The sequence below is a fragment of the Halichoerus grypus genome, chromosome 7, assembly GCF_964656455.1.
Source record: "Halichoerus grypus chromosome 7, mHalGry1.hap1.1, whole genome shotgun sequence".
Taxonomy (NCBI): domain Eukaryota; kingdom Metazoa; phylum Chordata; class Mammalia; order Carnivora; family Phocidae; genus Halichoerus; species Halichoerus grypus.
Window position 1 is genome coordinate 38,743,370 of NC_135718.1, and position 19,323 is coordinate 38,762,692.

Genomic DNA, 19,323 nt, shown 5'->3' on the forward strand with positions numbered 1-19,323 from the left:
TGACACAGACAAGCAAGCAGTCTTAGTCTGACTGAAAAACACGTTAGGACTGAAGGGTCAGAAAGAGCTTCTTCCTGAGAGGAGGGAGCAGGAAAGAAGACCCGGAAACGATGACGCCTGCAGCGTGAACACCTGAGCCAGCACCCACTTCTGACAGACAGGAGCGTAGGCGAGCGACGGCTTCATCCCGGCCAAGGGGCTAACTCTGCCAGGGGCCCCTCATTTCAAAGAGGTGAGAGCACTTCCAAAGGTGCCCTTCCACGTACTTTTCGCAAAGGCTTCAGCTTGACCTCCATGATGAACTCGTACTTGCAGAGCTCACAGCAGCGCGTGTCGGAGCTCTTGATCCACTGCTGCAGGCAGGTCTGGTGCACGAAGTGCAGGCTCCCCGTGCAGCGGCAGGGGGTGATCAGAGGGCTCTCGTCATCCCCTTCACAGTGGCAGATCCTGCGGGGAGAGCAAAGCCAGTCATTACCAGGAGGGCCACATACCAGGGAAGAGGACGCTTCAGGGGAGGGTCAATCCCCCCAGTGAAAACTTTCAACAACAAACATCACAGAAAGGACCACAAGCACAAAAACACACAAACACGGATGTGAACGATGACTACAAACTAAAAACTTCTAGCTTACCGCACCAACATGGAAAGTCTGGATGGCATTTTGCATCAGAGAGGAAAAAATGATATAAGAAGTGACAAAGCAGTCATTTTTGGTAAGATTTAAGAACTTCACTGAAAGCCAAATTTAAGGCAACATGGAAGCCTCTTTCACAACATGTTAAAATAATTAGAGGAAAAATTTCTGTGTAAAACTAGCACTCTACTTTCCAAAAATACCAGTGACTTAAAAAGATGATGAACTTGCTTTTTAGTCATAATCACTGACTTCACCTTCACACACAATACTACACATCTCTGTCCTCCCTCAGACAGTACACAGAGAAAACACAGGACCTCTCCTGGACCTAAAAACCCCATGAGAAGGTGCCGCCATTTGTTTCTTTTTTGAGGAAGTGATAATTTTAAATCATTCATGATTTCTAAGGGTGCATGCAAGAGGATGTAGCTACTAACCTCAAGGAACTTAACAGACTTTTGAGAAACAGAAGGGTCCGATCCAGCAGCTGGAGAACAGGTAGGGACACCTGGCCTGACAGGAGCTGGGCCCTGGCCAGGCTCACAGCTCTTTGTTTCTGTGAGAGGGGTTTCTGATCCAACTGTTAGAAATGGTAACAGCTGGCCCGGAAGGGGCACCCAGGGAAAGACTGGAATAGGGAAAGCTTGAGAGTGGTGACAAAGAACGGATTCTGAAAGATTCTGGAAGCCAGACAAGGATGCTGCACATGGGAAGACAAAGGTGGGAAGTGGAGTCAGGACCTGGGCAGAGGTGACCACATCCGAGCTAAAAAGGAAGGAAGGAAGGTGCTGCGGGAGGCCGGCCTCTTCCCATGTACACTGTGTTGCAACTGGAACAAAGGGTAAAAATGAAGCTGGAAGGGGCAGCCAATGCTTAACATCTACATCCTCAAGCTGGAAAACGAGATACTATTTTCTTTCTTCCAATTTCCTTAAGCAAACTCTACTTATTTTTGGTTGAGAAGAGTCAGCTTGGCCTTTAATATGTGTAGCTTCTTCCCCTTTAATCATCTGTGAAACTATCTGGGACCCATCTCATAAAAACTGGTTTGTCAAATGATATCAATACTCCATTGTTCTGGAGAAAACCATTAACCCACAATTGTCTACCAACGCCCCCCCCCCCATTACTTCATTTTCCTGAAACTTCACATATTAAAAGCAAGATGAGGCCACCGAGGTCTGGGGAGCAGAGCTGGTCAGAATGGTGGTTCTTGGCAAACCAACCTGCAGGCATCCCCTGACGTGGACACAGGAGAGATCGGGGGGCATTTTTCAGAGGGGGGAGAAGGACAATCCAGGTCACTGTCCTTCTCCACTGAGCAGAGGGGCGCCCGCAGGACCTTGCTTTTCCACTTTGCAGATGTGCTGTCCTCAAAGACATCGTCGTCTCCCATCTCATCCGAGCAGAAGCCCGCGCTCCCTGCCAGCCCGCTGGAGGACTTGGCGGTGTGCAGACGGGCGGCACAGTTCTCCAGCTCATGGAACCTGTGCAGGCTGCGGGCGCTCGAGCCGTGTGAGAGCGAGAACAGGTACCGGAGCAGCCGCCGGCTCCGGGACACGGCTTCGCCATCTGCTTTCTCCTCCAAAAGGGGGACGTGCATGCCCCCCTTGCCAGCTTCCACCTCTGAGGCAGTTGATCGATTGGCAGAAAGGGAGGAAACACAAGAATGTTTGGAATTGCCAAGAGGTTTGCGATGCAGTGCTCTTTTTTCCTTTTGGTGGAACCTGTTAATTCTCAGACCCGGATCTGGAGGGAGTATCAGTTTCCCTTCGGAGCAAGTTCTTTCCACATAGTCAAAACTTTCCACAGTATCCTGGGCCTTCTCGCCCACATCGTTTAAGGATTTTGAGAACTTTAGTGTTCTTCTGGCTTTGGTATTGTCAACAGGCTTCAAGGCCTGGGCCCGTTCTGAACCACAGGAATTTCTCTTGGACAATGTGTCTTTACAGATAACTGTCACAGTGAGCCCTTGTGTCAGAGAACTCTGGCAGGGAGGAGCTTTCAAGACAACAGCAGACTGCACGGGACTTTGGTGACAACACTCAGAACACACTGCACTGGAACTGCATGCAGAGAACAGTGGAATAAAAGCACAGGAAGTAAAAACAATCTTAAAAGAGAATAGACATCCAAGTGAAGAAATGAGACTCGTGTGGTAACTTGGTGAGCAAACAGTACATAAACCTGAGCCAGCTGTTTACAGCAAAGGCATACTAACTGAGCAAATGGAAAATCGAGAACCTGCAGACACTAATGCTTATTTCTGGGATGTCACATGAACCCCTACAGCATCTGAAGCAGAGCGTTACCTGCAGATGTCCTGATTGGACGGTGTGACAGAAGAGCGAGGGAAGGCGGACACCGGAGCCGACGCCAACGAAGAACCCCCAACCTGCAATGACACGCCTCCAGTCAGTTACAGAGGAAAGAGCAAAGGGGACAGTGACTCCATCTCCTTCCGAATGGCAATGGACAGAGAATCTAAGAACACCTGCTATTTCCTACTGCTCGCTGAATAATACATATTTAAGGTCCTGATGAGCTGAGGCAAAACAAATCAAACAGCACTCTTTTCTTCTATGGGTGTAAAAGTGTAGCCAAGAACTATTTGAGACTCTACAGCAGCAATACCAATCTCCCGCAGATTCAGTGATCCTTTATTTCCTGAGCATCTAAATTTAATTAGTTCAGGGGCACCTGGGTGGCTCAGTCGGTTAAGCGGCTGCCTTCGGCTCGGGTCATGATCCCAGGCTCCTGGGATCGAGCCCCGCGTCGGGCTCCCTGCTCAGCAGAGAGCCTGCTTCTCCCTTTCCCTCTGCCTGCCGCTCTGCCTACTTGTGCTATCTCTCTGTCAAATAAATAAATTAAAAAAAAATCTTTAAATTTAATTAGTTCATACATAGTCAAGAAATCAAGTACTAGACGGGGGGGGGGGGGGGGCCGGCGGGGGGAGCTGGCTGGCTCAGTCGGTACAGCATGCAATTCTTGATCTCAGGGTCATAAGTTCAAGCCCCACATTGGGAGCCTACAGAAGGGGAGGTGAAGGGAGGGGAGGGGAAAAGAGAGAAGAGAAGAGAAAAGAACCAGATGGTATATGCAAATGCAAAAGAGATGTGAGGGGCCTTCCCTGCCAGTGCTTACCTTCCCCACCTGGCACTCTTTAACCTGGTTCCAGGGGTAATCCTAATCAGGATGGCTGGATGTGAGTGCTCTCTCCTACTCACCCTACACTGGGTCCAGGACACCTTGCTACCCCGCCACCAGAACTCTTTACACAAAAGGGAGACTAGGTGACCACAGGGCCGCCGATCCATAGCTCGACCTGGGGCCCTGGAGGGGGCTGAGCAAAGAAGGTTCCCAAGAGTTCTAATCATGGGATTGTGATTTAAGAAAAAGAATCAAGATGTAGTGAAAAGAAGGGCCATATGCACCCCAATGTTCATAGCAGCAATGTCCGCAACAGCCAAACTGTGGAAAGAGCCAAGATGCCCTTCAACAGATGAATGGATAAAGAAGATGTGGTCCATATATACAATGGAATATTGCTCAGTCATCAGAAAAGATGAATACCCAACTTTTACATCAACATGGTTGGGACTGGAGGAGATTATGCTAAGTGAAATAAGTCAAGCAGAGAAAGTCAATTATCATATGATTTCACTTATTTGTGGAACATAAGGAGTAGCATGGAGGACATTAGGAGAAGGAAGGGAAAAATGAAGGGGGGTGGAAATCGGAGGGAGAGATGAACCATGAGAGACTATGGACTCTGAGAAACAAACTGAGGGTTCTAGAGGGGAGGGGGTGGGGGATGGGTTGGCCCGGTGATGGGTATTAAGGAGGGCACGTACTGCATGGAGGACTGGGTGTTATACGAAAACAATGGATTGTGGATCACCACATCAAAAACGAATGATGTATGGTGACTAACATAACATAATAAAATAAAATTAAAAGAAAATTTAAATTTGAAAGAATGTGTAGCAAAAGGTCGTGACACAGATCAGGGGCTTTGAGGGCTTATAAACAAGCCAAGATGAGAAAAGAGCTCTAGGAGGGTGAAGGAGCACCACAGTGGAAAGAGAAGTGGAAGGAGAGAAACAGGAAGAGTGTACCTCAGCCTCCCAGGGTCCCCCAGCCTCCCACTCCAACCTCTCTGGGATCCTTGCTACGCCTTCTCTAGACTCAGATTCCTGAGTTCCCATGGCCCTCAGAGCACTATGCATATTCATATAAATGCATTCTTCCCTCCTAAGACAGTCAGCTTGAGTGAGCATCTGCCTCACACACCTAAACAGCCACATGAAAACAGTACCATGAGTCTTATCAAGAGCAAGCCCACATTACCTCCCTACCTTCCCCAGGCACCGCCCCCCCCAAGTGGCCTTCAGCCCTGCTCCATGATTCGAGGGAGGCCCACAATTCCCTGGCTGAGGTCTAGACCCCACTCTTGCTAAGCCCCATCCCCAGGGGCTGGGTCTCATCCTGGCACTGAAGCTACGGGACCCCTGCCATGGGCCAGCCACCAAGACCGGCAGCACCACTGCCCAGAAGCTCTCCCCATCTGCCCTCCCCAGCAAATGCGCCCACCTGGAGAGAGCCAGACCTGGCAGTCATATTGGGGGCTTCAATGGTCCCGCTCCCCAGCTGGAGAACTAAACATCACTTTAAAATCCAGCTTAACCTGAAACCTGGTCCAAGAAGTTACATGATATCACATTGAATGTGTGTGCTAAAATCCTGCAGTAGTACTCAACTAGCACATCTGTTGAGTCACCAAAGAACCCACATGTTCTAACTGAATGTGGAAAATAGTCGGTTTCCTGGGAGGAGGCAGGTCTCAGACAGGAAGCTGAAATCAAAAGAAAATGGCTTCTCACTCCTGTCCTGAATTCAAGTGACCCATGTCAAAAAGGGAAGTCTGGGGTAGTGATCACATCATCACACGCCCAAAACAGGGGAGTGCTGGGTGGCAGGAGGGAAGAGCCTCAGGACAGAGCAAGGCCTGCACCAGGGAAGCAGCCAGACGGCCCACACCCACAACAGGACCTGGGATCACTTCCCCATGAATTTGGTGTCTCAGGTGGACCCCTGGGAGCTCATACAGTCATGTGTGTACCTGCAGCAAAGCATCATGCCTGTGAGTCGGTGGCAGCGGTCCCAAGCCCCTGATCTGCTTATTTAGGGAAAAAGGAATAGTCTCAACATCCTATCTGTGTCCCTGTCTTCATTTCATCCTCTCCCAATCCCACAAAAAATCACGAGACACTTTCAGCAGGTAATGTCCAAGCCTCAACAAGCCTCCCAATTACAGAGAAAAAATTTCTCTTATTAGATCATGAGGTTTCAAGGAAATTTTTTAAAATCTACTTTCTGTTGTTTTATATAAATACAAACCAACAAGGGCACCTGGGTGGCTCAGTCAATTAAGTGTCTGCCTTCAGCAGGTCGAGTCCCACATCGGGCTCCTCTGCTTCTCCTTCTATCCCTCCGCCCTGCTCCTGATCTCTCGCTCTCTCTCTCAAATAAATAAATAAAATCTTTATAAATACATCCATACATACAAACCAACAAATTCCTTATCCTGGCTGACTCCTCCAGTAAGAATGAGAAAACAAGCAAGATTTATGGGGCCATCACAGATCTCTTAAGAGGCACCTGCTGTTTCCAGCTAAAGAAGTTGAAGTTCAGGCCAAGTCCACATGTAAAACGATCACCAAAGCATAGCATCAACAATTTTAAAAAGCTTAACTTGTTGCTGGTATCAAGCTGAGTAAAATCTATCAACCTACCAATGAGGATTTTAAAGACTGGAATGATCGTCAACAGCAAGGACAAAATGAAGCCTACAAATACAGTTCAAATACAGTGCCAGAGTCCAGCTGGGGACGTTAAGATAAGTCAGGGGCCAGCAGTGCCCCCTCAGAGGCTTGGAGCACTGGACAGCTCTCCCGCTCAGCCCGAGGGCAGAGGGCAGGTGGCAGGGGGGAGGCTACGGGCCAGCACTACTCGCCTTAAGGGAAAAGGAGAGCACCCTCTCTCCTCCAGAAGATCAGACCACACCAGGACTCTGCTGTAAAAGTACGTGTAAATGTTCATAATGAGAACATTCCCATGTGTCGAGAAAACTAAAGCTCTGTGTTCCTGAAGCTCTTTGTTGGTTCTCAAACAAAAGTTCTGGTCATGTAAAGGAATGTAAAGCAATCTCACTACAAAAAAATTTTCGTAAAAAATCCCCTCCTCTTAAGATGTTGTAATCAATTATGCAAACAAACCTCTGGATTCCATCCAGGCCTAAATCCCAGTTGAGTTTATTTCTTAGGAATGACAATTTTAGATAATTTGTCAGTACTCAAGTCACTTAGTGGTTGTCTTTCCTATCAAACTCACTGTTTTAAATTACTTTGTCAAGGCTGCCAAAAACAACCAAAGGAAAACTTCCAATATAGCTTTGGTAGAAGCTGGCGTTTCCTTTTGCAAGAACCTACTGCCGTTGAAACAGACTCATCAAGTACTTTTCTCCGTCCATGCCAGGAACTTAACCAATTTCACTCAGAGGGACTTTCTCACTGCAGGACACCAGCCGGACCTTCCCCGGCTCTCCTCTTGCTTCACTTCCTTCCCCTGCTCCTTCCAATAGGTTACTTCCCAACCTCCCTCTCTACCACCCCCTCCCTCCTTCTCTGCTGTAAACCCTCAGTGGATCTTCTTTTCATTTACTGGCAAAGCTACATCTGGGGCTCAGGGCCCTAACAAAAGTGAATTCACCCATCTGATTTACATCAACAGGTATAGGGCCACAAGAAATGGTCTGGTTGGGTTCATTTGCTTTTAAGCCAGGAGCAATTTGAAGAAGGACTGGATAAGGAAGGTAAGAGACAAGCTGGGCTCCTGTTTACAAGTGCCCTCAAACTTAATAGAAAAAAATGGGGAAACGAAGTACAGATGGCTCTTAAAACATAAAAAGATGTTGGGGTGCTTGGGTGGCCCAGCCATTAAGCGTCTGCCTTCGGCTCAGGTCATGATCCCAGGGTCCTGGGATCGAGCCCCGCATCGGGCTCCCTGCTCAGCAGGAGGCCTGCTTCTCCCTCTCCCGCTCCCCCTGCCTGTGTTCCCTCTCTCACTGTGTCTCTGTCAAATAAATAAATAAAATCTTAAAAAAAAAAACATAAAAAGATGCTTAACCTCTCTTACAATGAGAAATACAAATTAAAACTACAATGAGATACACCATCAGCAACAACAAAAAAGTCTGTTTGTTTTGTTTTAAATCAACTAATACCTGTGTTGGCAAACATGTGGGAAAACAGCCATGCTTATACACTGCTGGTGGGAAAGCAAATTGCTTAACTCCAGAAGAGGGCAATTTGGCAATTACTCTCTAAATTACAAATGCACATTCACTTTGTCCCGGCAATTCTTCTTTCGGAATTCATCCCCACACATATGCACAAATAGGTTTGTTCAGCACTGTTTGGGGGAGCAATCACCCGGCATGACCTCAGTGCCCATGGGCCTGGAGCTGACTGAGTCAGTGCTGCTACATTAACAGAAAGGAACACTAGGCGGTCATTCAACGAAGGGAAAGGTACTGTTCTGCCCAGTACTTGGGACGTGGAGGGACAGGCAGAGGGGAGAACCACACCCTGTGTGCCGGCCCGTGCAGACTATTTATCAACAGGACGGTGCACACTGCAAGGCTCCTAACAGTGGTTTCCTCTGAAATGTGGAAGGAGACCAGAGACCCTGGGCAGGAGAAAGAAGTACTTCAATGGAGACCCTTCCCAACCAGTACACCTCTTTTACCATGAACACATATTTCCTAACCACAAATTCATTTTTTAAATAACATGTGATTAAAAGTTTAAGAAGTAAAATAAAACTACAGAAGCACAATCAACTGTACCGATTTTCCAACTCTGGAAAGGCCTGTGAAGAAATGGAGTTAGTGAGTCATGATCCATAATTTTTATAAATGAAATAAAATAGATGTCAGAATGCATCTGACATCCTAAGGATTAAGTCTTTTGGAGGAATTTTTTCTTTCAGTTGTGTTTGTGAGTAAACGGAGTTTCAATGTAAAAACTGTTTTGTAGCAATCATGGTACAAAATAATCATGGTCAAATTTTGATCATGGTCAAAATAATTTGAAAGTTATTACACTATTTCTACAAATACAAAATACCCAAAGAAGAAAAAGAAGACGACGGCTCAATCAGGAGAGCATGTGACACCGTGAGCACAGAGATTTGAGAGGCGCGAGTTCTCACAGCGCCCGAGAAGGAAGGGCTTTCCTCCATGAGGACAGCGTTTCCACCTGTATTACATTCTACCGCTGTGTAACACAGGAGCGCACCCTCCGTGCCTTAAAACCACGCAAATGCTGGATCTGACCCGCAGTGTGATGGGGTTCTCTGCTCAGGGTCTCCCTCCTTTCTGCACGCTCTGGGGAAGAATACACTTCCACATTCATTCGGGTTGGTGGCAGGATGTGGCTGTCAGTCAGGGGCCACCTGAGTTCCCTGTCAATCCCTCCCCATTCTCAAGTCCACTCTTACTTCCAATCTCTCATGTCCTCTTTTGAGCCACCAGCCAGAGAAAGGGCTCTGCTTTTAAGAGCTCATGTGATTCATACAACATAATATCCTGGGAATGATGCCTCATCACATACACAGGGTCTGGGCATCAGGGTGGGGCATTTTAGAAATGGTGCTTAGCAGACTATCTGACACTTAGTTACTGCTCAGTACGTGACTAAATGCTACTGCCGTCCTCACTCCCTCCCAGACCAGGAGATAATAATCTGCTCCTTACTGCCAGCTCAGCAGGCCTGACTTCACATAAATAAAGCCAAATAAAGTCTAACTTGGTTAGACTGCAATACAGACTGACACTGAATTTCAGCAAACTTTCTGCTTAGCACAGAAGTTGCTCTGTGAAAACAAATGCTTCCTTATAAAGAGAGACTCTGATTTCTATAAATACCCAGTTGTATTCAACTTCGAAAATGAGCTACAATTGAAGGAGAGCCAGTTCTGTGGCTGCTCTGATAAATACATGTTGACTCTTGATGAAGGCATGTGCCAAGAACAAGCTTTCACAACAGCAATTAATTAAAACTGACCATTAAGAAAGTAAATATAGAACATATACAATATAGGATTCATGGAGGAGAGTGTACAATAAAAACTACTGAATTCTCAAATGAGTTCCATTATAAATGACTCTCATTACTGCCTAGCAAGTAGTGCTAACATTGAATTCTTTTCTACGGTGGCCTTTTAGACAGAGTTAGAGTTACGGGAATACTACTACATCCCCAGCACAATGAGGCGCATATATCACAGCACTGTTAGAGGCAAAGGAACCACTGAGGGGACTTTCTCATAGCTCATTTTCCAAAGCAGGCTTTTAGCTGTTGTTGGGAACCTTACAAATATAGCTGGTTTTCAATAAATTACATTAAAGGCAATGATTTCTGAGCAAAGATAACTTCACATTCCCAGAAAGTACAAGTGTAACCATAAAAAGATCCAAAATCACGGTGTTGGGTCACCCTGCACCCCACACCCCCTTGCTCTTCCTGAGGATGCTCCCACACCCCATCCAGCATGACCAGCCCCTCCTAAGATTTCTCCTCAAAAGGGGCTTTTCACTGTCCTTGTAATCCCATTCTTTTCTTTCATAGCACTTATCAAGGTTTATAAAAAGATGTTTCTGGAATAATATGCTGACTCAGAAGCCGCTGCTGTTTAGCCTAGCATAGTGCCTGACACACAGTAGGTGTTCAAGGAATTTGAATGTTTTAATAAAACAAGTGCACTCTGCAGTGACTGCCTATTCATAGATGTAAAACAGGTTCTCCAACTTGTTGGTCTCAGGACCCCTTTATGCTCTAAAAAATTACTGAGGCCCCCAAAGAGCTTGTGTCTATGTGGGTTACATCGGTCAATCTTTACTATATTAGAAAACTTTAAAACAAAAGGGGCACCTGGGTGGCTCAGTCAATTAAGTGTCCAACTCTTGATTTCAGCTCAGGTCATGATCTCAGGGTTGTGAGAACTGAGCCCTGAGTCTGGCTCCTCGCTGGGCATGGAGCCTGCTTAAGATTCACTCTTTCCCTCTCCTTCTGCCCCTCACCCTCCTCTCTCTTTCTAAAAAGAAAAGAGAACTTTAAAACACAAGGCCACCAGCACACATTCCATTAGTGTCAGAGAGAAGATGTCATCTCGGATGCTACATGGCCCTGGGAAGCTCCACTGTACACTCATGAGAGAGTAAGAGTGAAAAGGCAATTAAATAATCTGCTAGTGTTATTATGACACTGGTTTTAACCTTGCCCCTTCCCCCTCAAGAAGACTCAGAACTAAGTTTTGAAAACCGCTGGTCTAAAGCTTTAGCCAAAAATGAAATTATAAGCAGTCAGAAGAAAAAATATATATGAAAACATGGTCAATCTCTGCAAAAGGTGAGCCAAAGAGCAAAACAGTGCCCATGGCACTCCATCAGGATCCCAAGTGAGGTTACACCATGTTGGTGATGCCACTCAACTCCTCCGAGTCACTTCCCTGTTCCTGCCACAGGAAAGTATCTTGTCTTTGGGATAGATGTTTTCTTCAATATAAATTAAGAAAGGTATATTTTGGCTTGTACTTAACCTATAAGTCTGAGCAACCTAAGTCTGTCACTGGTCAACTTTGTATTTAGAAACACAGAGAAGCAGACACCAGTCTTGACAACCATACCACAGTGTGGCCTCCTTCCTAAGGCTGTATGTACGTCTACACATGACATTGTACTATAACTCATTCCTATGAAATGGCAGCAATAACTAGAAAATATTCAAGAGATCTAGGAGAGCCAATGCTTAAATTCACTCAGATCTCCTTGCCAAACAATAGAACAGCAATAATTTTAGGTGCCCGCTCAACAGGTCTGGTCTGACTTGGACCCAGGAATATCTGATTAACCAGAGGCACATAACGCTTATGGTATCTGAATAAAACTACACAGAGCTCTAAAATATTCTACCAGGTACCAGCCTTCAGCAAATGTCAGAGCCTAGTATGACTAATTGCCTGACTGCAGAAAGGACAGTACCCGTGCTCCAGTTTTCATGACGTATGTCTAGCTTTTCACTACCATCTCCTTATAAGTGCTACCAATCTCATGAACTTGCTCGAGAAACTGTGCCACCTGGACCAAGTTCAATTCTCAGGGTCAAGTGAGAATGCGTCCCTCAAGGTAAACTAATGCCATGTCCGTATGCTAAGAGAGGCCTGAGCAGAGGCTCTAGAAAGTCCAGCCTCTACAATGAGCGTGGCCTAAGCAAATTCCTGGTGCCTGAAAAAATTCCAGTCGGACTGAGTTCAAGCACCCCCAGGGAATTCCAGCCTCCCTCTAAAGAGTTTTAGGCCAAAGTGCAGTGGTCCTCACTGGAGTGCCCCCAGCCGACATGGTTGACAGGCCCCCTGCAGTTGGGCACAGCTATGACAGTCATCACTCCCAGCACATCTGCCTTTCATTTCTACCTATTGTTTTGGATTTCTCAGGGAGGTGACAACCATTTTCTACAGTTTAATCCCATCCTGGCCGGCTCCTTTTCACTGTTTATGTCCTGCTGTAAGTAGCCCCTCCTCAGCCACACCTTCCCCAAGCACCCTTCTAAACTTTGGTTCCTTGTCATTCTCTACCTCAGCCCCTTGTCTTTTACCTTCATAATAATTCTCCCCAGCTGCCCATATTTTCTGGAGGTCTGCTTACTCATCTCTTTCCTGTTTGGTTCAGCATTCAGAGCACAATGCTTGGCATAGAGTTAGTTAAGTGTGGGACAAAATCTGAACTTTGTAATCCTCGTATATGCTGCACTGGGCCCCCTTGTCTACGTTACAGATGACGATACCTCAATGCTGAGGATATCTTGCGCGGGGCGATAAGAGAGCCTTTAGGTGGGGGGCCATTGTGGTACGGCTCCCCTGGACAGGGAAGCATATCACCTCACTCTGAAGATTTACCGGTAAACGAAATACAACAGAGTACCCGCTTAGCGTCATTACCATTAATGCAAAACCAAGTACTGGGTGAAGACTTTGCGATCAAAACTGCTTAAATGTTCCAATATTCTCCCTTAATTTAACTAAGAGGATCGCACCTGGATGCCCATTTTAAAGGCAGAGGAGCCGTCTAGCCACCTCTCGCACATTCCACCTAACCTGCCTGTTTCCTTCTTTGAAAGGGGAGCGTGGTTTCTGAGGCTACAACAAAACATGGGGAGCCTCTAACAAACACTGAATGAGACACCCCATCATTCTGTAACAAGATCTAGATGGAACACGAGGAGACAGATGGAAGGTTTATTTTTACCTGCTCTCAATCTTGACTTCATGTAACTTCAGTTACCAGTAAGCGGTAAACTGCGGGAACATAATACACACTGCAGGTGACTGACTACGCTGGACACAAACTAGCACTGAACTCAGCTGGAGGCGGAGTCAGCAGAAAATGTTTCCTACGAGAGACAACGGAGATTTCAGGTAGCATAAAACATGTGTGTGTTCTAACCTTTTTTTGTATCTTCTGTCTCAAGGGTATGAAGCATCTGCTTAAGTATGTCTGCTATACTGAAAATAGAGTTTTATGTGCCATGGCCTAAAGTGGCCTCAAACAACAGGTTCATTTTATAAATATTGCAAGAAAGAACTGCGTTCTCAAAAACAAAGTTACCTTTCATAGCAGTCCCGCCCTCCCTCCCCAACCCCATGTAACTGGTTCATGCCTAACAACTCCACATTATACAACTTTCTTATCTCAGAGGGGTACATTTTGCAACAAAATTTCATGCTGATGGTTCATTGGGAAGTAATGTGTGCATAACATACCACTCCTGAGATTTCCCTCTGACCCCAGTTCAGTGGGCAGGAACTCCTGCTCTGAAAATAGAAGAGGTCCACATCTTCTTGGCCCTACTATATGGCAGAAAGCTGTGAAGTTTTCACAGTTACCCTGTTTCTGAAAGAAAGTGTGGAGCTAAAATTGCTTTTTAAGAAAACTCCAACCCTGCCCACAGGGAAGTGTCACATCAGTGGCCATGTTTGTTTTGATCATTTTATGCCAGTACCCAGCTCAGTGCCTGGCACAAAGAACACACAATAAAAATGTATGCAAGAAGGAAGAAAGGAAAAGGCCAGAGTTTTTATTAGATTTCTTAATTTCCACCCCAGTTGATATTTATTTTAAAGTATGTAGTCCTGCTTTTGATCAGTAATAAAATAATAATAGCTATCATCAAGAACTATCGTGACCCAATTCACCTAAGATCACCAGGGTTCAACAAAGTTTGACTACAGTTAGTTCACGGATTCACTGCAATGAGGGAACTGCCCTAGGGTTCCTTGCAAACATTATCCCCAAGACTCACAACAACCCTGAAGGTTGTATTATTCCCTAATTTTACTCAACAGGAAATTAAAGTTCAAAGAAGTATCCTTCCTCAAAGTCACATGGCTAGTAAATCCTTGTCCATCTAACTCCAAAACTATCACAAGGCAACTCAGAATATCACAACCCAATTTGCACCAAGCCCCTAAAATGTTCCTATAGACATTGTAAGCCAGTGGTTTACAAACATTTTTTTTAAACTGTAAGAGGAAACTTCCCTTCAAATAAAATCTTACTAAAACCATAAACAGACATATATTTGAGGCACAGGGTGTTGATTCCTTCAGAACTGCCCTCATCATTGGGGCAAGGCAATAGGGGCTACTATGTACTTTTAAAATGTTTAATTCAACTTAACCAGACAGGCCATCTGGACCTGCATCTTCTCACTTTTCTTGATGCTTAAACGTTGGACAGCTCCTTCAAAGGTGGTAGGACAAAACTGGCCTTTTAATGCAGACAGTAATGATCTACCACTACACAGTTCTATTAACTCCCATATTCCTAGCTGAACGAAGAGCAAAAGAAAAGAAATGGAGGTTGGAACAGGAGGGATTATTTGTTGAAAGGTATTCATTTGAGATGGCCAAAGCCTGTGGCTTGAAAGATTGTTCTCACTGTAGGATTCCTTGGATCAGGAATGCACCAAGGAGCACTCTACATAGCCTTCAGTGTCATACTGAGCACTATGGACTTTTCTTTTTATGCAAAATTAAGTGGATGGACGATATGGTGAGATCAGAAATATGCCTAAGAACAGACTGATTGTCTCAAAGGATTTGCTAGATTCTACTTTTTAGTTAAAAAAAAAATAGGGTGATATAAATGAGAGTATCTGTATAGTTTGAAAATTAAAATGGCATATAATGTGGCTGTTTATTTCTGAGTACTCAGGAGGCCTGAGACAGAAGGACATGTTTTGTCACATTGTTCAGATCCTCCTGTCAGGATCTGTGTCAGTGTTTGGCTGGCTGACAAAGACATGGGGAGAAGACCCCTCTCTGCAAGGAACCTACATGGACATACTGCACGGACGACAAGGTGGCCGGAGCCCATGTCTGGGCTGAGAAATGAGCGGTGCCTGCAAACAAGTTTGCCTGCTGGCTCCTGGGTCACCCATAGCAGCTGATGTGCTCCTGACAGGCTAGTCGAGTGACTATACCACAGGTGTGTCCGGTGCTGCTGGATGGCCAATTCACCCTCTCAGCCCTCATTTTCCTAGGCACTTTCCAGCTGGAGGTAGCTCTGTGATCCAGTTCTGGCCAGTGAAATGTAAGCAGCAGTCAGGCAGCTGGGTGGGGCTTCTGGGGAAGTTTTTTGCCTTCCCGCTGAAAAGGGTCACTCCCAGCTGACAGACCCCACCATCCTTCATCATTCTTCTTATTCCTGCCAAGGCCACGGCCATGGTACCTGGAGGTCCAGCTCCCATCTTAAGGCCACGAGGCACTAAAACATGAGGATGACAAAGTGCTAAGGAAGGTGGCACAGAGAGGACAAAAAGTGCCTGAGTCCCTGATACCACCTGGGAGCAACTGCATCAACCTTGAAGCACCTACCTCCAGACACACTTTGTCATCAGGACCACATAAATCCAGAACTACTGAGGTCACCAGAGCTGGATTTTTGTTACTGTCAGTCGAATGCACTCTTAACTGAGGGCACAGCTTCTCTGGTGACTGAGATTTTTTTTTAACCTGAGAGTAAATGATTTCCACTGGAAGAAACAGGGTGTTCTCCTATTAGTCACTAACCTCAACACACATTCAGAATTGCCTCGCTAGAAAAACGTAACAGCCATATACCTCACTGTATGGTCCTAGAGCAGATTAAAGAACTGTATCAATAACTTCGCATATTGAAAAGTAAAGAGTATACACACATGCAAGATAGAAGAAACCAAACTATGAAAATAACATACTTCACTGGCACTCTACCTTAGAAATGTTACTTGAATGACTCATGGAATGTCCCAAAGTCTTCTCATTCTGCAAGAAAATGAAACAGGTGATTAAAATGTGCAGAGAATAAGTAATTACTCATAACAATCCTCCTGACAATCATTCCCTCAACTAGAATTTGCTGAGCCCAAACTACTATGTACTAGCAAAAATGAATGACACAGTAGTCCTTGCCTTAATGGAACTTAAGTTAACAAGAACAGGAATTTGGAATTAACTAAAAATAAAAGAGCTCTAGGTGTCTTAAGATACATTCAAATGGAGGTTCAGAGGCAAGAAACTGCATGTTGAGTTTTATCTGAGGTGGTCCATGCCATAAGGAGCCACTGTAGGATCAGGAAGAAGAAAGTGGGATAGCTGACCCCACCCAGGTCGTGTGGCTGTCAAAGTGTTGGGTACTCAACAGGGATATCCCACAGCTCACATCTATTCCCTCAAGCCTGTTTCTCCTCCTGGATTAGAGAAATCTGAGAGTCATGCTAGCCTCTTCCACCTTTAGTCACAAAGTCTTATATCAAATTCTTCCTGTTTAACGTCTCTCAAGCTCCAATCTCCACGCCCCTACCCCCACCCACAAGCACGGTCAGACTTCAGCGAACAAGCAAGCAACACAGCGCCCCCAGGAGAGGCTGGAGCCACTTACACCAAACCCCACCCCCCTGCACTGGCAGGGGCATCTTTACTAGGGCAGGTCTGACTGTGAGCCACCAGTGCACTGGGCCTCTCCCCCAGAGGACCAACACAGGCCCCCTGCAGGTACCAAGTCTACTGATCATACAGTGCTCCAAAGTGTTGGCTTCAGTTCTGCTGGAAACAGGACTGGGCTTTCTTTTTTTTTTTTTTTTTCCTTTAGAATCAGGCTTACAGTTTTTTGTTTGTTTCCTTTCTTCATTTTTTGGATCAAACTTTCTTTTTTCTCTCTTTTTCTTTGGAGTCAGACTTAGTTTTTTGTCTGTCTGTTGGTATTTTTGTTCATTTTCCTTTTGTCTTAGATCAGGTTTTTTCTTTTTTCTTTTCCAGGCTTATTTTAACAAACAAATCAAAGCACACTTAGTTAAAGGTCCAAACACTCCCCACTGCAAGCAAGGAGGAACTCTGCAGAGGACTGACCTGTGGGAAAGAGTAGCCAAAACACCAACAGCATACACCAGAAACACTTCCTGAAGCACCAGGCCCTGGACAGTGTATGATCCCCTTCTTAATATAGCATTACTCTCAGGAGCAGAAAACATAACAAGATTTCATAACATGCAAAAGACAGAAACCTAGACAAAATGACAAGACAGAGGAATTTTCCCCAAAAGAAAGATCAAGAAGAAATCACAGCCAGGGATTTGCTCAAAACAGATATAAGCAATATGTCTGAACAAGAATTTAGAACAACAGTCATATGAATACTAGCTGGGCTTGGAAAATGCATAAAAGACACCAGAGAAACCCCCATCTTGCAGAGATAAAAGACCTAAAAACTAGTCAGGCTGAAATAAAAAATGCTATAACTGAGATGCAAAACCAATTGGATATAATCACAACAAGGATGGAAGAAGCAGAGGAATAAATAGGTGATATAGAAGATAAAATTACGGAAAATAATGAAACTGAAGAGGGAAAGAAAACTATTAGGTCACAAATACAGACTTAGGGAACTCAACAATTCCATAAAGCGCAACAATATCCATATCATAGGAGTCCCAGAAGAAGAGTGAGAAAAAAGGGCAGTAGGTTTATTTCAACAAATTATAGCTGAGAACTTCCCTAATCTGGGGGAGGAAACAGGCATTCAAGTCCAAAAGGCACAGAGAACTCGCCTCAAATTCAAAAAAAACAGATCAACATCAAGACATATCAGAGTGAAACTTGCAAAATACAAAGATAAAGAGAATTCTGAAAGCAGCTAGGGACAAAAGGTTCTAAATCAACAAGGGCAGACACATAAGGTTAGTAGCAGACCTGTTCACAGAAACTTGGCAGGCCAGAAGAAAGTGGCATGATATATTCAACATGCTAAATGGGAAAAATACACAGCCAAGAATACTTTATCCAGCAAGGCTGTCATTCAGAACAGAAGGAGAGAGAGTTTCCAAAACAAGCAAAAACTAAAGGAGTTTGTGAACACTAAACCAGCTTTGAGAGAAATATTAAAGGAGACCCTCTGAGCAGGAAAGAGAGAGGAAAAGCAACATAGAAAGGAACAGAGACAATCTACAGGAACAGCAACTTTACAGGTTATACAATGGCACTAAATTCATATCTATCAATAATTACTCTGAATGTAAACGGACTCAATACTCCAAAGACACATGGTATCCCAATGGATAAAAAAACAAGATCCATGGATATGCTGCTTACAAGAGACTCATCTGAGACCCAAAGACACCTCCAGATTGAAAGTGAGGGGATGGAGAACCATTCATCATGCTAATCTCCAATCTCATTTATATTTCTACTGTCAATGCCTTAGGTTTAGTTTCTCTTCATTTCTCACTTGAAATTCTTGAATACCTTCCTAACTTATCTTCCTGCTCTGAAAGTGACATCCCTGATACATAATTGCTATGGACTGCATTGTGTCCCCCCAAATTTGTATGTTAAGTTCTAGGCCCTCATACTCAGAATGTGACTATATTTGGAGCTAGGGTCTTCAAAGAGGTAATCATGTTAAAATGAGGTCATTAGGGTGGGACTTGATCCAATATGAATGGTGTTCTTATAAGAAGCTGAACTTAGGACATAGGTACACACAGAAGGAATAGTATCATGTGAAGACACAGGGAGAAGGCAGGGGCAGCTATCTGCAAGCCAACGAAAGAGTCCTCAGATGAAACCAAACCTGCTGACACCTTAATCTCAGACTTCTAGCCTCTAGAACTGTGAGAAAATTAATTCCTGTTGCTTAAGCACCCACTGCCTGGTTATTTTTTTATGGCAGCCCTAGCAAATAATACAAGAATCTTCTACACTATAACTTTCTTAAAAAAAGAAAATCAATAAATGTTCGAAATATAAATCTGATTCTCTAAAAATAAGAAAGTAACTCTCCCTGAATCCAGTATTCCTTGCTCTGAACCCAAATGAGTAAAAAAACAAAAATAGAAACTATTACCAATGGAAGAGATTATCTCACTTGTATTTTTAAGATTATCATATTCTCTACTCATCTCACATGCTTTACAATAACCATGGGGAAGACCAGAGAAGTTTGAGATGTAATTAGCAGGTAAAATTCTTTTGGTCAGTCAGTAATACAAAGGAGCTAGTGGATCATTTTAAAACTACTTTGAAAAGA

General features: G+C 44.7%; 1 protein-coding gene across 7 annotated transcripts in view; it reads right to left on the bottom strand.

The window, feature by feature from the left end:
* The window catches only part of MARCHF8 (membrane associated ring-CH-type finger 8), a 135,413-nt gene that overhangs the window by 6,156 nt on the left and 109,934 nt on the right, over positions 1–19,323 (bottom strand). For 6 of the 7 annotated variants that reach the window (XM_078077436.1, XM_078077434.1, XM_036119941.2 and 3 more), the window contains 4 exons: positions 16,014–16,064; positions 2,951–3,033; positions 1,865–2,704; positions 267–447 (listed from right to left, as the gene is read on the bottom strand). In XM_078077436.1, coding sequence (XP_077933562.1) covers positions 267–447; positions 1,865–2,704; positions 2,951–3,033; positions 16,014–16,064 — 1,155 coding nt within the window. The remainder of the gene's footprint in view (positions 1–266; positions 448–1,864; positions 2,705–2,950; positions 3,034–16,013; positions 16,065–19,323) is intronic. The other variant, XM_078077437.1, reaches the window with a different exon arrangement.